At 38.1% G+C, this 20,806-nt stretch overlaps 1 protein-coding gene across 8 annotated transcripts in view; it reads left to right on the top strand.

Moving 5' to 3' along the window:
- The window catches only part of stxbp5b (syntaxin binding protein 5b (tomosyn)), a 46,588-nt gene that overhangs the window by 8,885 nt on the left and 16,897 nt on the right, over positions 1-20,806 (top strand). For all 8 annotated transcript variants that reach the window (XM_088087606.1, XM_042500442.2, XM_042500443.2 and 5 more), the window contains exons 3-17: positions 3,498-3,579; positions 4,656-4,756; positions 5,764-5,898; positions 10,289-10,352; positions 11,827-11,910; positions 14,168-14,291; positions 14,544-14,622; positions 15,969-16,123; positions 16,236-16,308; positions 17,447-17,594; positions 17,744-17,811; positions 17,928-17,968; positions 18,222-18,442; positions 19,175-19,359; positions 19,716-19,841. In XM_088087606.1, coding sequence (XP_087943732.1) covers positions 3,498-3,579; positions 4,656-4,756; positions 5,764-5,898; positions 10,289-10,352; positions 11,827-11,910; positions 14,168-14,291; positions 14,544-14,622; positions 15,969-16,123; positions 16,236-16,308; positions 17,447-17,594; positions 17,744-17,811; positions 17,928-17,968; positions 18,222-18,442; positions 19,175-19,359; positions 19,716-19,841 — 1,686 coding nt within the window. The remainder of the gene's footprint in view (positions 1-3,497; positions 3,580-4,655; positions 4,757-5,763; positions 5,899-10,288; positions 10,353-11,826; positions 11,911-14,167; positions 14,292-14,543; positions 14,623-15,968; positions 16,124-16,235; positions 16,309-17,446; positions 17,595-17,743; positions 17,812-17,927; positions 17,969-18,221; positions 18,443-19,174; positions 19,360-19,715; positions 19,842-20,806) is intronic.

The raw sequence follows: 20,806 nt of genomic DNA, 5'->3' as shown, positions 1-20,806 counted from the left end.
TTGTCTTTGTGGCTGATTCGTCCGTCTGCAGATTCTCTCTCTGATTAGATCTCGTGCTGCTTCTTTCTTCTTTTGTGCACGATTGGTGCACATACTATCTGTGGAAGTGATTACAGGCTGGTTGAAATTGACAAGCTCTTCCTCATCATGCTCCTCGTTTCTGAGCTGTTTGTGAAAGTATTTGGAGTTTTTTTGGGGGGATACATTACAGTTCTGGTGCCTGAAACCTCGGAAAAAATGCATGTTTGTCACATGTGATGTGTTCAAGGACGGTCAGAATTTTCAAAATCCAAAGATAATTTTTGTTTTCATAGTTTCTGGCTCTAATAAATGGAGTAATTTTGGTGATTTTCATTTTGGCGGGCCTGTGGGTTTGGAAGGCATGTTACCTTTAAAAATCACCAAAAAGTTTGAATAAAAAATAAATTGGCAAAAAAAATTAGATGAAAAGAAAAAAATCCAAAATATTTAAAAGAAAATGCTGAAAATGTTGAAAAAATGGAAAACATGCCTGCAGGTTTGGAAGGCAAGTTGGATTCCCCTCCCATCAGCCAAAATAAAAAACATCTGTCCTTCCTCAGTGCTTAAAGATTTATTTGACATGCCTCCCCCATTTTGCACGAATGAACAAACATGAATAATGAATAACAAACAGTCCCTAATGATGATAAAAATTCCTGGATCTAATAATCTGTCATTCCGTCCAAATTTATACTTGACCAAATGCACTGAGATTACGCCACTTTTAACAAAAATACATACTATTTTTCCAACTCTAATCAATACATTTTTAATTAAAAGAGTTTTTCAGGGTAAATAAGGTGCCAGAGTGAATAAAAAAGCATGAAAATAGAGCTTGCTCATCAAAAAGGAGGTCCAGGCGAAGCCACAAATGTCCATGCTTTTGTGCCCACCGTACAGGGCTCCACTGTGGCCGCAGTATTTGCCGTAAATGCAGTCAATTTGGTTCCTTTTTTAGCACTTCAGATTGAGGCCTAAGACGTCTTCAGTTGCCTGAATATGTGTCCCCGCTGTCTCTGAATGCTCAAATTTAGCAGGCAGGAGTCCTCTGACCTGAACTCAACAGTCCAATAGAGAGAGGTGAGAGTTAAGTTTATCATGCTGCCGTCATAGCGGCTGACGCATGTGAATAAATAAGGCAGACGGAGCCCACTGATTTTATTTATAACTCACTAGTTACCTCTGCCAAGAAGGTTATGTTTTTGGTTTGATTTGTCTGTTTGTCAGCAGGATTACTGCTGATTTTCATGAAACTTGGTAGACGGATGAAGCATGGGCTGAATAAGAAATCGTAGTGCTTTGGAGCAGATCTGAATTATCGGGTGGATGCCAGGGCTGGAACTAACGATTATTTTTATCGGCTATAAATCTGTAGATTACTTTCTGGATTCGAACAGTGTAGTCTATAAAATGTCAGAAAATTGTGAGAAATGTCAATGTTTTCGGAAGTCCAAGTTGACGACGAAGTAAAAAGTAAGAAAGTACGAAAAGTAGAAGTACGAAAAGTAAAAGAGTATATTCACAAATCAGAGAATTTTCCCCCTTTTCCCCTAAAAAATGTATCAATTAATCAATTATCATATTAGTTGGTGATTAATTTAATTATTAACTGATTAATCGTTGCAGCTCGAGCGGATACAAGAATAATTTCTGCTTTAATTAACGTTGTTAGATAGGACATTTGGTCTTGGCGGAGGTCTGCGTTCTCCGACTGCACTTTGATATGTTGTTTCATGTTCTTGCCTGTTAAGGATTAAAATTAATGACAGAAAATGTCATGTTATATTATACAAAACAAAGTGCATGGGAGACGTTTAGGTCATTTATTATATGGATAATGTATCATCAATTCAGAAAATGCTTACACGAAGGGCCCCCCCCTCAGGTTAAATGCTTTGGCTTGGGTTGGGTTGCTAACACGGCTGCCACACCAATTTCTGTTCTCAAATTGAAAACATTTTCAACTTTCTTTTAATATTTATTGACTAAGCCACTTTTCTAAAAACGTATCAGTTGCTTTGTTTGAAATCCATACGAATCTCTCTTCACATCAGCATTGATTAGATCCACCGCACAGCACTTACTCAAAAAGGAAATGCATTACTTTTAAAGCTGATTCACCTGTTAACCACGGCACAGCCGAAAAATGAGGGCAAAACAGTTTCACTCGTCTGTTTTAATGAAATTTTCTCTGGTGTGACTGGAAAGGATATTTGGCGTTATTTTTGGAATCAATTTTGTATTTTTTTTTATTTTTATGAATAAGAAATGTGAGGTCTAAAAGATAAACAAAGATGCAAAAATTGCCGCTACGCCCTGGAAACATTCTTATAATAATACTGATAATAGCAGCAGTGTTCAGTCAGCAGAATCGGTCTCGCTGAGAAGAAGCTGTTCCTCAGACTGGTCGTTCTGGCCCTGACGCTGCACGGCCTCCTGCCAGAGACGACGGGGCAAACTGTTCATTAAAGGGTGGGCGTAACGATATATGAATGACACCTACAGTCGGCTTGAAATTATTTTTAGAAAGTCATCAGTAAGTGTTTATTTAAACGCACATTGTTCAGCATTATTATATCAGAAAATCAACAGTACACGGATAGACAGTAGCTGCGTTTGCATGCACACTTTTTCTCAATCTGAAGATTGCAGGTCAGTTTTTTGAGAAGCTGTGTGACATGCACAAAAATTATGAATACAGTAACTTGTAGGGGTCGACCGATATTGGTTTTTCCGGGCTGATACAGATACAAATTACAGTACTTAATGAGACTGATAACCGATATTAGGAATGGCATTTAAAATAAAAAAGAAATCTTTTTGTCAATATTCAGAGTATGATATAAAAATATAACAAACCCCCAACACAAAACTTTGTTTGAGTGTCTTTAGCAAAAGTCTAATCAAAACTGAAAATTTAAGTATCATATACAGCAAGTTCCCTTTTCAAAAAAGTCAAGGGAAAATTTTAAAATGTATTCATAAAACAAGCTCCCTGAGGTTTTACATAGTAGAAGTTCCTCCCATGTTCACTCTTTCTTTGCATGTATTGCAGACTGCCTTCCCTGGTGTTGGTTGAGGTTTATACGCACACTTTTTCATTAATTTATTCTATTGGCGATCATTAAAATAAAATGTCAATATAGAAAGTCGGCAAAACGCCAGATGTCCGCCCCGATTTGGCCAGGCCGATAATCTGTTGACCCCTAATTTTAATGCTCTTAATCAAGTAACAGCGTGATACCAACGTACTTCTACCGGAGGCATTGAAGAGGAGAAGAAGAAGATTTTTTCATGGATTAGTTTATGAAAAGGTTGAAACTAGATGATTGAGGTGTTTATATGGATCATGTTTAACCGGCTTGGGCTTTTAAACCTATTTTTATCAGATTATTTGGCTCCATGTAAACGTGCCGAGCGTTTGTGTCACTTATCTGCATGAACTTCACGTTTTCCTTGACTGAGTTGACTCTTAGCTTCGGCCGTGCGGGCGTGGAGTGCTACTGTCAGCATGAGAGCGGCGCGGCTGTCATCCAGCTCCAGTTCCTGATCAACGAGGTTTGTTGTCATCACCTGTCCCTTGTCTCCGTGCTTCGTTTTCTATCCACCTTCTCCTCACCCCTTCACTCCAAGTCTGTCCCCCGTCTCCTGCCTCTGTCTCTGCTGATGCATCAAATCGAAGGTTTTTAACTGGATTCCACGAAATGACCAAACAACATTTCATTCAGCAGTTACGTTTAATAGTTAAGTTTAATTGTTTTGTTAATTTCATTAGTCAGTAGGTTAAAAACCTTTGAATTTGATAAACAGAAAAGAAAAAAAATGCAATTATGCTGTTGTGAAATGCATACGATTATTATTTTGCATGAAATGTTTCAGGTTTTTGTTATTGTTTCCCTTTTTTGTCTTTCTGTTGTTAATTCTGTTGTTTTGTTTTTTATGTTCTGTTTTTTGTTTTTTATTTCTTAAACTTAGTAGAAAGTGAGTTCATGCATGAGAACATAATAAGTAAAAAGGGGCGGTATAATATGCAGAAGCATCGGCCTTCACCTTTGCTGTCTATAATTGTTATTTTCCATTTGAATGAAATACTTTGATGTTATTTGTTCTTCTTTAAAATCCTCTTGAAAAATTGTTAACAAGGACCAAAATAAATCAACACAAAAAAGAAAAAAAAGACAACAATATAAATAACACCATAAAATATACACATTTGTAAATATTGCAAAACACATTAAGCATCTATGCTTTTTTTCCACTTGATTTATTCATTTTTTCCATATTATATACAAATAAAGTGCCCACTGCTGTTATAACTTAACATTAGCCTCACGTCAGGTAATTTATGTATTCTAATTGCATTTTAATAAAAAGCATTTTACAATCTTAATCATTTAAATTGATTTTAAATTATGCAGTCCTGGTTCTTATTCAGATATTGTTGACCATCAATCACCCCTGCAGGCTCTTAATGAACACACTGATTAAAACAGTAATGCTAGTTTTGTGATCCGCATGCCTCTGAAATGCCCTCATAGGTTTGTGCTCATGATAACATGCAAATAAAACAGCCTGTACAAATCCACGTGTTTTGTACATCCTACTAACCCGCCTGTCCTTAACGCTCCCTACAGGGGGCGCTGGTGAGTGCCTTAGCTGATGACAGCATCCACCTGTGGAACCTGAGGCAAAAGATCCCTGCAATCCTGCATTCTCTCAAGTTCAACAGGGAGAGGTACAGTAACGTCCTCCTGCGTCTCCGTTTGCAGCGACGCTGCAGCTGTCTCTCTGTGAACACTATTTGGAAGCAGTCTTCACAGCTGGCCACATGTTTCTCTGTGTATAATTAACACTATTGTTGCCATCAGGTCTAGAAGCATAATGCATCAGCATCCTGCAGTGGTTGGAGTGTAAAAAAAACTTCAACCTTTTGAAACCTGTTCAACTTGGCTTGATTTCTTTAAAAAAAAAAACGTGTAAAGAAAATAAAATAAGAAGTTGTAAAAAAAAAAAAAAAAGACCTGAAATTTGAAAAAATTTTAATTTTAATATATAAATGCAATTTCCTGCAATTTCTGGGACAGTCATTGCCTTTTTTTCTTTCATATTTTAGAAACAAATCAAACCAATCTGCCCAGGTTTCAAAGGGTTAAACTCGTTGTGATAGGTATCCAGGCAGTGTAATCCCAAATGGAGAATAAAAAACACAAAATTACCATAAAAGTGGTCAAAAGTAGTAAACCAAATAGATAATATTATAATATAATATGTTTGTTGTCTTCCATTTTTTTCCAGTAATTGATGCAGATAATCATGCTTTATATTCTAGTAATATATATAATATAGTAAATGTAGTTGATTTATTGTAAAATTGCTCCTTAAATTTATGCGCCAATGAAAAAAAGTCTTGAAAAGTCTTAAATCTCACTTGCCTTAAGCTGCAGGAACCCGGACACATAAACAGTCAAACGCACTCAACAGTTAACGTCCACCTGACACCGTAAATGTGGTGTTTGACTGAATGTTTCTGCCTACCGGTTGAGAAAAGACAGCAGTGTTTACTCCGCCGTCACTGATCTATATATAGTCTTGCTTCATTAGTGTGACACAGAGCAAGGCCTTTGTAATTAAATCTTAGTCACTCTCTACTCCTTCCAGTTGGAGCAGCCTGATTAGGGACAAGGGTGACTCTTTGACGGGATTGAGTCATGAGATAATGAAAAGCCTGATCTCCTCTTGCAGAATCACATACTGCCACCTGCCCTTCCAGAGCAAATGGCTTTACATCGGCACAGAAAGAGGAAACATCCACATCGTCAACGTGGAGTCCTTCACTCTCTCAGGCTACGTCATCATGTGGAACAAAGCCATCGAACTGTGAGTCTCTGTTGCACAACTTTTTTTTCTCTGTCCTTCACTTTCTGGCCATTTGCATATCTTCTTTGTGCACTTGTGTGAGTTGACAGTAGACCAGGAAACTCTGAAATGCGAAGGAATGTGCTTGCAGATACAGTGTGTCCTGTTTGCTGAGAATACTGTAGCTCTGATCAGTGTGAGGGCGGTACGGAGGTGGTGATTGTGCCATGCCAGAACTTGCTGTTGAGACTTCTGGAGGTGTTTGCTGCCTGATTTAACGGAACATCTGTGATAGGAAGTGCCCACTTGATAACCCCAATGACTTATCCTGTGTCACCCACTCCCCCGTGTAAACACCCACTTAGAGGATCACAAGTATTTTACATCACATCCTGTGCACCGGTTAATGTACTGCATTTCCTGCAGGGTTCAGATGTAACTTGGCAGGCGCTGCATGCAGGTAGACTTCGATTTGGGTGGATAAAATCTGCGCCTCGAAACACGGAGCAGTAGGACCGTCACGAAAAATACATTATGGACTGACATGAACATGACCTCTGTCATTTTGCTGGCCTCAATATTGCATGTTGTGTTTACATGCAGGTTTGTTTACATGAGCGTGTCGCGTTCTGGGGGCATTCTGTTTTTTAATTTTCTTTCACTGGCATCTTTTAAATGCCTTTGTGTCATGTCTCTGAATTCAGACTTTTTTGCGGGCTCGTAAACACAGTGCAGGAGGCGGAGCTCTACATGAGATCTTTTTTTCCTCTGCAGCAGTTTGTCACTCACAGGGTGGATATTTGATCTGTCGATCCGTTCTCAGCTGATCAGATCACATGGATGGATGAAAGGAGCAGTTTAAAAGTCAACTACTAGCCTGCCATGCGTAACATGCATTTTCAGTTGTTTTTCCAGATCCGTGTACATGAGGATTTTTTTAAATGAACGTGCTTTTTTTTAAACTCAAAGGAAAGACTTTACCATTTTTAGTGGGGCCATTTTTCGTCCAGACATGGTCTTAGACCCAACAGAACGGACTGTAAAGTTTCACTTTCAATTCAACTTACTTTCAGTCGTGCCGTCTTTGCCCCAAGTGCGCTATAAATAACCTAACTTATAAAACTAACTATTACAATAGTGCTCCTGTTTAACAGTACAGTCCTACTAATACTTTATATGTACTTTCTTATATATATTTACTTTTTAAAAAATGTTAGATTTTTTTTAATGTCCCTGTGTCTAAATATTCCTGAAGAATATGAAGGACTTGCATTATTAGGTTTTAATATAGTATATTGGTGGCATAAAATGGTCTTAAAATGGCAATTCATTGCATTTATCACAACCATTTCAGGGACAATATATCCTTCAACAAAAGTATTTATGGTGACAGGTCTACTGAGTGGCAACTTTTAAATGTTTATTATAGTTTCGATGTACCTGATTCTGTGCATGAAATAGCACTGAAAAGAAGAGATCAATCACTTTTGCCCAGTAGAAGTTGCTCTTTTCAGGTAATTTTTCTAGCACACCCACCAGTGAGCTAAAAAAAATTAATTTGAGACAGTAACTGGCAGCTAAAATTGGAAGTAGAGTATAAAGGTGTGTGTGTGTGTGTGTGTGTGTGTGTGTGTGTGTGTGTGTGTGTGTGTGTGTGTGTGTCTGTGTGAGAGGCTGCTGGTGAAATGTGATAAATTGGTGTTCTGACACTTTCAACTCCCTCATCTGAAACAGCAAAGTATGCCATCAGTTCAGATAAATGTCACCGAAACAGACAGCGGAGAGGCCGGGAAATGATTTTTGGCTTTGTGATTGTGAAAATGATTAAAGAAAGGAGCTCTTGGCTGTAGTGTGAAATTTAAAACATAATTTTCAGTCATTTCCTTGAAGAGCGGTTGTCCAGTATTTGATAAAAACATCTTTGCAAGACTTTTGCATGGTTGTCTTTCCAAAATAGTTTGCATAGTCTCTGCAAACTTGTTGATTCACAGTCGAAGTCTCTTGCTGTGGCCAGAAACCTTTAGCTCTGCATCAGAAATGGTCTGTCAGTACTGTCATCTGTATTTTTCATATTGTGATGCTATTTCTTGGAGTTTCTTCAAATGCTTTGTATCCCTAAAACCTGTAAAGCCTGAGCTAAAAGGTTATGTAAGTTAATGAACCATGATAAGTGCTAAAAGCACTGAAATTGTGTCATAAGTTTAAGGATTAAAAACAAAAAATTCAAAAAATACAAAATAAACACAAAACATATTGATCCTAAATATTTTAAAATATAAAAAAAAAATGAATAAAATATTTCTAAACAATCCATAAGTTATTTTAACCATGTAAATTATTAAGTTTTTGAAATTTGCTAATTTTTATAAGCAGTGAGCAAAAGTGTTTTGATGGTTTCATTGTTGATTCTTCTGGTGCCACCGCGAGCTTTCCCACGGTTTTGCGCTGCATGTAAAGTAGCATCATGACGTCTTTACCAGCATACAACATGATGATATGTCCGTGAAATTCACTGTTACTGCAAAATAAAGTGAGTTGTAGCCCTTGGAGCCACTTTTGGATCCTGACCCACCAATATGGAACCAATGTTAATATGCAAATATGGTTTTTATTTTGGATCAATATACACAGGATTATACAAACAACAATTTACTATAGCAATTACTGCCAAAATATTGACACAATTATGACAAAATGCCACATTTGAATTGCACGTACGGTATGGCAATGATGTGATGACAGGAGACAGAGGCCTTAACTTTCGGCTGCAAACAGAATGAATTATTTTGGCTATTATGACTCTTATTTTGGTTTGATTGAAATAGTATCATGCAAACAACAATCTCCCACATCCGTCTGCAGAACGTCCACTTTTAAAGGGTTTATAACACTTAATTATCAAAAGAGACATTTTTGACCAAAAATAATTTTAAAAATCTGTCTGGAGCCGCAAACTATATTTGATCCTTGTTGAAAAGGAATCATATGGCTAATTTAGTCTAAATTTGCCTATCAACAAAGGGTCTAAAATAGCATTCAGTAATTTGTTTTACCCCAAAGTGGCTCCTCTGTGGTGAGCTACTTGATTGTTTTGTACTTTAACTTTTCATGTGTGGCAGTAAAAACAACCAAATCTGCCCATAACCTATTAAATTCTCTTTTTTTCCTGCAAGATTTCATTTTTTTAAATTGGAATATCTATAAATAGCCTGGCAGGGGAATTTGAAGACTAGCTTCTGCTGTTGAGGTCTATGTGTATATATACATATATATGTATATATATATATGTACAACAGCCATTATTCATTACCGCATGTTTTGTTTTGTGTTTTCTCTGGAGAGTGGGCTAAAGAGCTGAATGTGGCTGTGGAGCTGCAGGTTTCCTTTCCCTGGTTTATGGTCACAGTTGGTGTAGTGGAGAATGAGCTCACTTAAACTCATTTTGTTACTTAAAAATACTGTTTAACTCCCCGTCCAGTCTGTTAAAATTGACATTGCACCTCTTTCTCTGTCATGCCCTGATGAAGGCCCTGTGTGCCCGAAACATTATGGCTTAATTTTATCTGCTCCACCATGAACTAGCCCTGATAATAAAGCTTTTTATCACAAGAAGATTGCCTTGGTTTAGCCCTTTTTTTGGACAACTTTCACATTTTTTAACAAAATAGCACCTTATTGCTTTGTTGCGTCAGCTGCTTGGAGATCACAGTAGCTCTCCTACTTTGTCTCCATTGCGGTTAAAATTTATGTAGGAGAAGTAAAAATTTAAATATTTTTTAAGACTGTAAACGTAACTGTTTGCATAAACATATCGTGCCCACTGTGTATTAAAACAGCCCTTTATATTGACGTTGCATGATGCGGTGATTACAGACTGGAGTTCATATTCCAGTCCATCCCTTCGCTGTTATTCACTGCTACATCTCTGACTGTATCGACTCATCAGCAGCAATGAGATCATTAGCCACTGGAGCCAGACCACATTCACAGGCAGCAACACTTTCTTTAGGCCAGACCTTCACTTCCTCCATGCCCCTTGCTCTGTTGCCACGGTGATGATGTCTCCACACACCATAATCTCTCATAGACCCTCATGTAACCCTGCTCTCCCTCTCTGTTTGTCTCTCTCATACTGTATGTCATGTCTCTCTCCGGTGCTCTGATGCACATTTCATCCTATGTTTTTCCTTTTCTCTGTGCACAACCAGTTTTTTTTTTTTTTTGCTTTTATATCATGTTTTCTCCTTTTACATTTCTCTCCTAATTGCCTCCCTGTCTCCCTCCCTCTAAAAGCTAGACACTGTGTTTCAGACGACATTTATCAGATACATTTTACCTGTATTTCAAACTGACACACTCTTTCCGTGTATCTTGTTTCTCTCCTTCTTCTTCTGTCTTAAAACTTGCACAGATCCACCAAGACACACCCAGGGCCTGTCGTGCACATCAGTGATAACCCCATGGACGAAGGAAAGGTAACTGACAGTCAGCCACCACATAGCATGTGGAGCACAGATAAATTTCTAGGCTAAAACCTAAAAACAAATCTTCACTTTTTTGTTGTCTGGTGTTGTACTTCCCTTTTTTCCTGTGAATAATTGCTCCGGCACAGACGACTGAGTGTCAATACGGCTCGTGCAGCTACAATTGAGAATGATAGCAGAACATTTTCTGCTGATTAAAATGTCGATGGTGAACAACATCGGGTTTTGGTTTAAATATCAAAGAGAAAAGGTTTCTTCAGAGACTAATTGTTTACAGAAACTTTCCATGCAGAGAAAGTCATAGCAAAAGACGTAAAGATACTGATTGTTTCTTGTAGCAGCAGCAGCCCCGGCGGACCAGAATGCATTGCACCTGTTTAAGTCTGATAAGTGAGCGATGTGTTCATGACCATATGCAAGCCCTTTTATGCCCAAACACCCGTGTTTGACTGAATGCAACAGGTTCATTCTGTTCAATTTAAAGGGACAGCTCACCTCAGAAATAAAACTATGAGTTCAGTTATCTGGGAGAAAAGGCAGACATCTCTGTAGCCGATATCTCCAACACTTAGCGCTTACACCAAAACAATCTAGTTCGATAAATAGCACTACAGGTAAGACGAATAATACACTGTTTTTATTTTGGGGTGAACTGTCCCTTTAAGGTTTTTTGAAAGATGCTTTGTTTTTTTCTATTTTTTTATTTGAGCTTTTGTATTTAATGTCAAAGTATTTATGGGGACTGGCTCTATACTATCAACTTTTCAATAATGTAAATGCAATAAAATTATCTAATAATAATAATTATTGTTATTATAATAATAATGGTTTAAGAGTGATAATCGGTTCTTGTGTTGTCAGTGTATTGGGTAACACTTTTATTAAACATCCCATAGTTTCCTAATAACCTCCTAATATAGTTTATGTTGATACAAAGAGATATTAAGAGAAAAAAAAAAATAGACTTTTCAACTGGTGCACAACAGGCAAGTATACATATCAGCTAATACAGAAATAACTTTATTAATTAAAATCAAATCATTTAATGTAATTAATGTTTACTTGAGTGTCAGTTGATCTCACTTGTTTTTTTTAAGATTTTAAGAAGAGCTGTTTAAGCTCTTTAAGGAAGGTTTCTGTTTATACAATTACTCAGCTAAAATAGGATTTTCTTGTATACATAGTAGGTCATTAATGAGTTGATACATATTATGTTTTAGGAATTTGCCTGTTTTCTCTTTAATTAGTACCAGATTACATATTTCTTTAAATAAAAGCCTTAAGAAATGATTGAGAAATTATGACAAACATTACATAATGAAAATGTATTCTAAAGATGACCGGTTCCCGTTAACGTCACAGACGGTTACGGTGCCGTCGTGTTAACGCCAGGCTTTAGTTCTCATGCAGATTGTGGTTTAACAGCAGTCAGCTGAGCCGTTCTCTGCTTCTTCTGTTGTTGCAGCTTCTGATTGGATTTGAGTGCGGGGTGGTGGTGTTGTGGGATTTGAAGTCCAAAAAAGCTGACTACCGCTACAATTATGATGAGGTAAGGCATTATTTACTTTGCACACAGTTCTTGTGAGGTTACTAGTTAGTTTGCTCTCGGTTTTCCCGCTGTGTTGTCGCGGCAACATGTTTTGTCTTGTGAGTTTTTGCATGATCTATCGAACACGTGACTGAGCAGCAGCTCTCACTGGGCTCCTCAGAGATGTTATCTCAGGAGCAGTTAACAGATAAGGAGACTTTTGATGTCAGTTTCGTATAATAGTGTTTCTAATTCACATACAATACAGACTGGAATTAGGATCATTTAAATCAAATATAATAAAATAAAACAGTTTTCTAGGTTATTGTACTAATGCTTAAATCGAGTTCATTTTGTGTTGTAAGAAGCATTTTTTTAACATTTATTTCTATTTTTTTATGTCCAGAATACTATATTTATAAAGATTATAATTACATATTTTAAATATTTTACACTTTTTTGGGCCATTTATTTATTAATTATATTTATATATTATTATATATTATTTATAATATATATTTCAGATTTTATTAGTGAATGTAGAGAGGGAGTATAAAAACAATAAAAGGGGAATGAGTGTTTTCTAAAATATTTTATTTATTTTTATATATATTTTATATTATATATTAGTTTTCTATATGTTCATTTTATTCCCACATCTATGCAAGGCCCTTGTATGTTTCTTCAAGCTCAAGATAATCTCTAAAATTAGGTCATATTTATCAGTTACCGATCTGCATTACAAAAAGTTGCACATTTTTTTTAATCTATTCTCTGCTTTATTTTACTTTACTCGGGTATCAGCCCCTCTACTGTCTCCAGTTGGTACAAAAAGCTGCTGCTCGACTCTTTACCAGGATAAAGAGATCACATGACCCCTGTGCTCGCCTCCTTACTCTGGCTCCTTGTTAGATTTCAAATTGATTTTAAATTTTATTGCCCCCTTTACGCCCTCAAACGACCTTGCTCCTAAATACATCTCTGATTTATTGACCTGGTTTGTGCCCTCTCGAACCATTAAGATCTGTGTGTGGAGCGCTGCAGGTTATTCCCAGATCGTGGTTTGTTACGAAGGATGATCAGCCTTTTACTATTAGAGCCTCCACACTGTGGGACTCTCACAATAAATCTCACAATAAATCTCTAACTTCTTTTAAATCTCTTTTTAAAACTTTTCTCTCAGTGAAAGCTTTTGGAAATGTTTGATGTACATTTTTATTAATGCTTTTTGTTTTTCTATTCATTTGGTCTTCTGCATTTTATTGTCTTTACTTCCTCTGTGTCAGGGATACTCGACATGCTTTACCCAGGGGCCACTTTTGCAAAATGACAGGAGACCAGTCAATAAACAAGCATTAGTCATATAAAAAAAAAAAAATCAACCTTAACGTCCTCACTCACATTTGTCTAGTTTACTTTAGTTTACTTTAGTTGCACACAATTAAGAACTGCATGAGATCCAGATGAATTAAAAAAATGTGTCAGGAGAGGTCAAGAAGTAAAAGCCTTAAAGCCTAAAAAATTATAATAATTTAGTAAAATAATTTTAGACATGGAATTATGAATCTAGCAAACTGGACATTTTTCCCTAGCTTTTTATTTTATTTTATTTTTTAAAGTCTTCTACATCTACTAATCTCTTTTTTTGCATCTCTCTTGTTTTCTGTGCCGATAATACCGTCTTCTTTGGTGCTCATAATTTCAGTACAATTTACTAAAAGATTGAATTGTGGGGAATCTTACCAAACTCACATTGTGTGTAGCATGTTCATATTGACCAAAATTTCACACTTATATACATATTTGTATGTTTGATCTAAGCAGCTAACTTGCGTTAACTCCCGCAGGTAGCCAACAACCCGATTTTATATATCCTAGGAGCTTATATAAAAATGTTCGGGAAAGGCCTTTATTTGTTAAAATGTGTCACCAGACCAGGCTAGATACTGAGACTGTGCATCTAATTGCGAATTTTATTTGGAGTTTTATGTTAAATTAATCAAAGTAATTTTGGTGTGATCCATTTTCAGAAAGTTCTGTCTGTAGTAGGAATTGGGCGTGGAGTAACACAGACATGCTGACAAGTTTTTATAGACGGATTAACGCACTGTTGGCTTTTGTCTTGTCATGAGATTTGTTGACTATAAGAAAAACACAGAATAAAGCAGCCTTATCCACAGAGCTCCTACAGATCTTCTCATTTATCACTGCACAGCTGTAAAATATGCACGCACTTTATTTATCGCACACTAATGATGTGCTGCTGTGTGTTTTCCAGGCGATCCACTCAGTCGCCTGGCACCACGAGGGTAAACAGTTTGTCTGCAGCCACTCTGATGGCACTCTGACCACATGGAATATACGAGCCCCGGCCAAGCCTGCACAGATCATCACGCCACATGGTACCAACGGTTATATACACACATTTGCATTGTTTACATACACACACATACACACAGGCATACTGAATAGAAGCCACCTATGTCTTTAAAAGCACGTATCGTAGTTTAAAGTCGCTGCAGTCTCAGAGGTGTGACTGAAACAGATGGATGGTGACAGCTTGTCCTTATGTGAGCGGGAGCTTATTTACATTATATGCACTGTACCCCTGCAGATTGAGCTTAAATGCATTTTTGCCATTTGACCTCCACTAGGAAAGCAGCCCAAGGATGGAAAAAAGCCAGAACCATGCAAGCCTATCCTGAAGGTGGAGTACAAAACAACAAGGGCTGGGTAAGTGTGGTGGTAGCATGTCCCCACCCATCCTGTGTCTTAACCGACTCTGGTTTGAATCCATATCCTGTACTGAAAGTGGCCTTTCCTGTTATTCTGTCATAACAGAGCGGTCATGATGGCAGTAAACTTCTGCTGGTGGAGAGTTAGGAAGGACATGTTGAATTGTTCTTACGTATTTACAGCCTTTGTTTTGTTGTGATCATTTTAGAACTCGGGGATACTCAACTTTGCTTTGCTTGGCAGCCACGTTTGCAAAATGACAGGAGGCCAGGGGCCCAGAGCAGCAGCCCCTTACGTGTCTCTAGGATTTTAGGGCATTTCTAGAATTTTAGATTTTAAGATGATTCTCAGATTTGAGGACATTTCTAGGATTTCAAGAGACTTCTAGGATTTTAGAAGGATTTTTGGATGTTCTTAGGATTTAAGGACATTTATAGGATTTTAGGATGTTCCTAGGATTTTAGGACATGCCTAGGATTTTTGGATATTTCAAGGATTTTTAGATGGTTTCCAGGATTTTAGGATGTTTTTAAGATTTCAAGACATTTTTGGTTTTAAGGACATTTCTAGGATTTTAGGACATTTCTCGGATTGAAGGACATTTGAAGTATTTTTTAAATATTTCTAGGATTTCAGGACACTTCTAGTAATTTAGGACATTTCTAGGATTTTAGGACTTTAGGTGGTTAACTACGACCTCTGTCAGGGGGCGCAGGGATCCTCCACTGGCACTTTTTTCGATAAACAAGCTCTATTTTAATGCTGTTTTATGCACTCTGGCACCTTATGTATACTAAAAGTACAAAAAACGTTTGCAACTGTGAATCAGTTTATTTTTTATTGTGAATTATAAAACGGTTGGGGGGCCACCCAGCTACATATTGGGGGCCAGATTTGTCCCGCAGGCCCTAAATTGAGTATAATTGTAATAAATTATTTGTGATAATGGCAAATGATGTGTTGTTCCATTGAGGTAACATGTTAATTATGTTGTAATCGCCGTTAACACAAATATTATTTCCTGAAGAATATTTTAATGTCAAAGTCACAGAGTAAAACCTTCCTATAAAACATGTTAAAAAATTAACTCTTTCACTGATGCTGATCTAATTACAGTTTTTTTTTCTCAGGACAGGGATTAATATAGTTGTCATTATAATTAAAAAAGTAGACTCCTCCCATCATACATGCTCTTGAAATGGGGGCAAAGTATCTCCAGAGGAAGCACAACTATAACATTTTGGTGTCCCTTCTCACCCATTTACAGAATGAGTATCCTTTCCAATGAACTGAAAAAAGTATTGAATAAGCAATTAAAACGTTTGTGTGTTTCCTGAACTCAGGGACCCATTCATGGTGCTGTCTGGAGGTCTGTCTTACGACACAGTGGGGAGGAGAGCCTGTCTGACTGTGATGCACGGAAAGAGCACTGCCGTCCTGGAGATGGACTACCCCATCGTAGATTTCCTGACGCTGTGTGAAACTCCATATCCAAATGGTGATCTGCAGCAATTTGCTCCGGACAGTTTTTATTTGTGTCTCTGGATCTGTATCGGCTCCCTGACATTACGTCATTGTTAATTTTGTGCTGTTTTGGTTCTTTTTGCCAGACTTTCAGGAGCCTTATGCTGTGGTGGTCCTCCTCGAGAAGGATTTAGTTTTAATAGACCTCGGACAGATTGGGTAATTATTCTGCTTTCTAAATATAGTTTGCTGAGAGCATTTTTGGTGCATCAAATAATATGGGTATTCTACATCAAGCTGCGCAGCATACGAGAGATACTGCTAAATATTTAACAGTTAGAAATGTGTGATTCAAACCTTTCACGCTCAAATGAAAAGCAGAAAAAGTAATAATGCATTTAATGCAATTAATTTATCATATGAATTTTTTGGCAGTTAAGCAACACATCCTCTTTACTATTATCTTTTATGTTTTATTACTTTTTCCCCAAGTGTATTGCTTCTTTTTTTTTAACTATTTTATGCTAATTATATTGTTAAAAATGTTTTTAGCCCAAATCCCAACCTTTTCTCCTTCTTGAAAAGTGTTTTAATGCTGTTGCATCTTGCACCATCCATTGGTGTGTATACAAAATGAATACAGTTCATTTGATAAATTTGGGGCAACCGAGCCAACATGAATGATGAAGATGAAGTCCTTGATTTTGTTATCGCACCCAGTAGTGCCTCTCAGTCCTCAAATTCCTATCAACTCTTTGTGGATTGTTTGAAACCCACAGTTCACTAGCAGCAGTAACACAGTGTTAAGGGACAGTTCACCCCAAAATCAAAAATACAAATTTTCCCTCTTACCTGTAGTGCTATTTATCAGTCTAGATTGTTTTGGTGCGAGTTGCCAAATTTGGGAAATATCCACCATAGAGATGTAAAGTTTAGTAGAAAGAAAATAGTTCCTACATGAAACTGCTCACAAGAAGCTCTGTGAGTAACCAGGTCATGATTTCTAGACAGAGACATTGCTGTTGAGGTTTTTAAATCTTTTTTTGGCACTTTAAGAAATACAAGCCGAGTGTCATTTAGTTCCATTATATTAGAGAGAAGGCAGACATCTCTACTGCTGATAAATCCACACTCCACACCTCACACCAAAACAATCTAGACTGATAAATAGCACTATGAGTGAGAGGAAGAATATGTATTTTTTATTTGGGGGTGAATTGTCCCTTTAAGGAAACTGTGTATTTGGGTTTCAGGTTGCATTACTTGCAGTGTAAGTTGACCAAATGGCCAGTTGCATCTTAAAGTTGTTGTAAGAAGATGGAGTTCAAATCTAACCTGTGGCACTTTGTCTCCACAGATACCCGATATTTGAGAACCCATATCCTCTGACTATCCATGAGTCACCAGTGACCTGCTGCGAGTACTTTGTCGACTGCCCTGCTGAACTTATTCCTGCACTTTACTCTGTCGGCAGCCGGCAAAAGAGACAAGGTTACAGCAAGAAGGTAAATGACTCCTCTGTGTATTCTGAGTTTCAAATGCACTGGACGTGGAATTAATTTTTGAAGACATATATATGCTGTTAAAGTCGTAACAAAACTAAAAGAAGCCTACAAAAATAAAACATTTAAGGTATGTTTTGACCTTTTCACAGGAATGGCCCATCAGTGGAGGGAACTGGGGTCAAGGCACTCAGAGTTACCCAGAGATCATAATCACTGGGTCAGTGACTAATTATTAATAATGAACCAGTTTGTTGTTTATTTATTTGTTGTTTAAATAGCTATTGTCAAAATAGACAAAATATCACATATTCCTTTTTTTGTCAATTTTTTCAGACATGCTGACGGGTCGATCAAATTTTGGGATGCTTCTGCATGTGAGTACTCTTATTTGATTTATTGAATTTATTTGTAGGGAGCCATGTATAATATTTTCTAATGCAGGTTTTTTTTTGCCATATTTAGTTTTCACCAGAAGTCTTAAAACAGGTTACAGATTAAAAAAAGGGAACATATGCGTAATGAGTACAGTAATTACACACACACCCATATGTTGGGTGTTGAGTTAATGTATGAGTACATTATCAGATTGGCGTATCTTTCTAACTTCTTCTATTCTTTTTTTCAAAGTAATGCTCCAAGTGCTGTACAAGCTGAAGACTGCCAAGGTGTTCGAGAGAGCTCGCGGTAAAGAGGAGAAGGCAAATACAGACATCGTTGAAGAGGACCCGTTTGCCATCCAGACCTTGTCCTGGTGCCCTGAGAGCAGGATGCTGTGTGTGGCCGGGGTGTCTGCCCACGTTATCATCTATAGGTTCAGCAAGCAAGAAATCACCACTGAAGTTGTGCAGGTGGGTAAACAATCACCGTCCGCGGCAGAGCGGCGCCAGAAACACGCAGAATTATAGACGGATTTACTGCGACGTTGTGCTAACAGCAACAGTCACTTCCAGGTAGAAAACTGGCAACTGTTTTGAATTGTAGACATATGTGAAATCATTAAACCTGTTTATTTTTGTTGTCATTTTCAGTCCTAATTGTAATGTTTGAAACCATAGCTAGCAGAGGCAGTAGTAGACTGCCAACTCTGCTATTCTTTGACATAAAATCACAGTTTTTGTCAAGTTTTAGTCTGGTGGTGTTGTATATCAGCTTCCAGGACTGTCTGACAGCAAGGGAAAGTGGTAAAAATATTATAAAGAAAGCGTAGACTTAACAGATAATTTTTTTTTTTTTTTAGGTGAGCCTTTTTAGGTGGCTTAACACTAACCACCCGAGGCACTGCTTTCTCAGAACCTTTTGATTTTATGTACGAAGCATGGGGGTTTCTACCCTGAATTTGTTGCAAACAAACATTGTGATTCGGTCTACATTTTTGGACAAATGTGAATCATTCTTCTAAGTCTTGAAACTTTGATTTGACAGCGGACAGAGAGTTCAGGGCAAGACAGCGTAGGGGAGAGAAGATTCTGCCATAAGTTTATCCAGGTCCAGGAGTGATGCATGTACATATATTTTGAGAGGTGGAGGTCAGATACGTCCAAGAACAAGCCATTTTTTAACACATCATGTCTTGTGTTTAGCTTTTGGAGGTGCGGATGCAGTGCGAGTTCAGTGATGGGGACTCCCCTGATCCAGGAGGGGAGCAGACCCCCACCCTGCCCACCCCGGGAGCTTCCTCCAGCCCCCAGGAGAGCGAGCCCCCCGCTCAGCCCTCCACTGGCAGCAACTCCTCCGACGGAGCCCGTGACAATATACCATGCCTGCAGTACGAACGATTTCTTGATCTGTTTTTGCGAAAACGTTGAATTGTGCTCAGCTGTTTAGCTTTTTGTGAGGCAGGTTGTCACTGAACAGCAATTTCAGTAAGTGATGTAGTCATCCATTCACTCCTTCAGCTGCTCAATCCTTCACAACATTTCCACATCAGTGCACCAGGGGGAAATAATCCTCTTTATAAAAATATTAAAAATGATGAAACTGTTTTGACAGCAAAAGGGTCGAAGGGGGAATAACAATAATAAAAAAGTGATGATATTGTCAGTGTGGCTTACCCAAAGGGTGATAATTCATTCCAGTGTGAAGTGCAGCCGGTTGTTTCATGCTGCTGTGTGTTCGTTGCAGGGTGCGGAGCTCCCCGCTGAAGCAGTCTCCGGGCTACCAGGTGGAGCTGGTGATCCAGCTGGTGTGGGTGAGCGGTGAGCCACCTCAGCAGATCACCAGCCTGGCTATCAACTCCTCCTACGGCCTGTAAGTCTGTGCAGCCAGCACACTTGATGTTTTGACATGACATCACGTCCCACACTTGTCCTGATTGTGGGTGGTTATACCTGTCCAGTGGCTGTATTTGTGCATCCTGTCACACACACAGAAGACATTAACCATTCAGTGCACCTGTAAATAAAGCCTGCTGTATCATAGCTAGAAGTTAAAGCTGGGATAGGCAGTTTTTTATGCCTCCTTGCCGGCGATAGCCACAACTGCAGACATGTTTTACTGTTGTCCGTCCCTCTGTCCACCCCCTTCTTGTGAATGTGAGGGAATTTCTTCAAATTTGGCACAAACATCCACTTGAACTCAAGGATGATCTGATTCATTTTGGTGGTCACATGTCAAGGTCAGTGTGACCTTGCATCTGTCTCATTCTTGTGAGCACGATATCTCATGAACACCTTGAGGGAATTTCTTCAAGTTTGGAACAAACGTTCACCTGGACGCAAAAATGAACTGATTAGAATCTGGTGGTTGAAAGTCGAAATTTAAGGTTACTATGACCTCACACGACATGTTTTTTGGGCGTAACTCAAGAATATATATAGCTAAAATTTCACGTAAAAGTCAGATAGGATATAAGGATGAAGTTCCTTATTTTATATCCAAGAGGTCAAAGGTCACCTTCACTGTGACATCATAATGTTCTGCAAAACCACTTTTCTGGCCGTTACTCAGCATCATTCTTACTGTTTACTACTGTTTGCAAAACTACAATGGAAACAATTTTTTTCCGCTTTTATAGATCATAGGATGCTATGACTATGCACTTGTTGGTAGGAACATCCGGATGTTTGAATCCACAATTCCTCTGTGAAATCGTGGACAATCACCAGAAATCCCTCATACGTGGCTGCTCCCACGTATAAGGGGCTTGCCTTTTCATTATCGCTCACATAACACGACTACGTTGCCTTCGATTGGAAATAATGACGGCTAGTGCG

This window comes from Plectropomus leopardus, chromosome 14, assembly GCF_026936395.1.
Source record: "Plectropomus leopardus strain MGB_pleo_1.0 chromosome 14, ASM2693639v1, whole genome shotgun sequence".
NCBI classification, from domain to species: Eukaryota; Metazoa; Chordata; class Actinopteri; order Perciformes; family Serranidae; genus Plectropomus; species Plectropomus leopardus.
The sequence above is the reverse complement of the archived record's forward strand: the minus strand, read 5'-3'. Positions and strand labels throughout refer to the sequence as shown.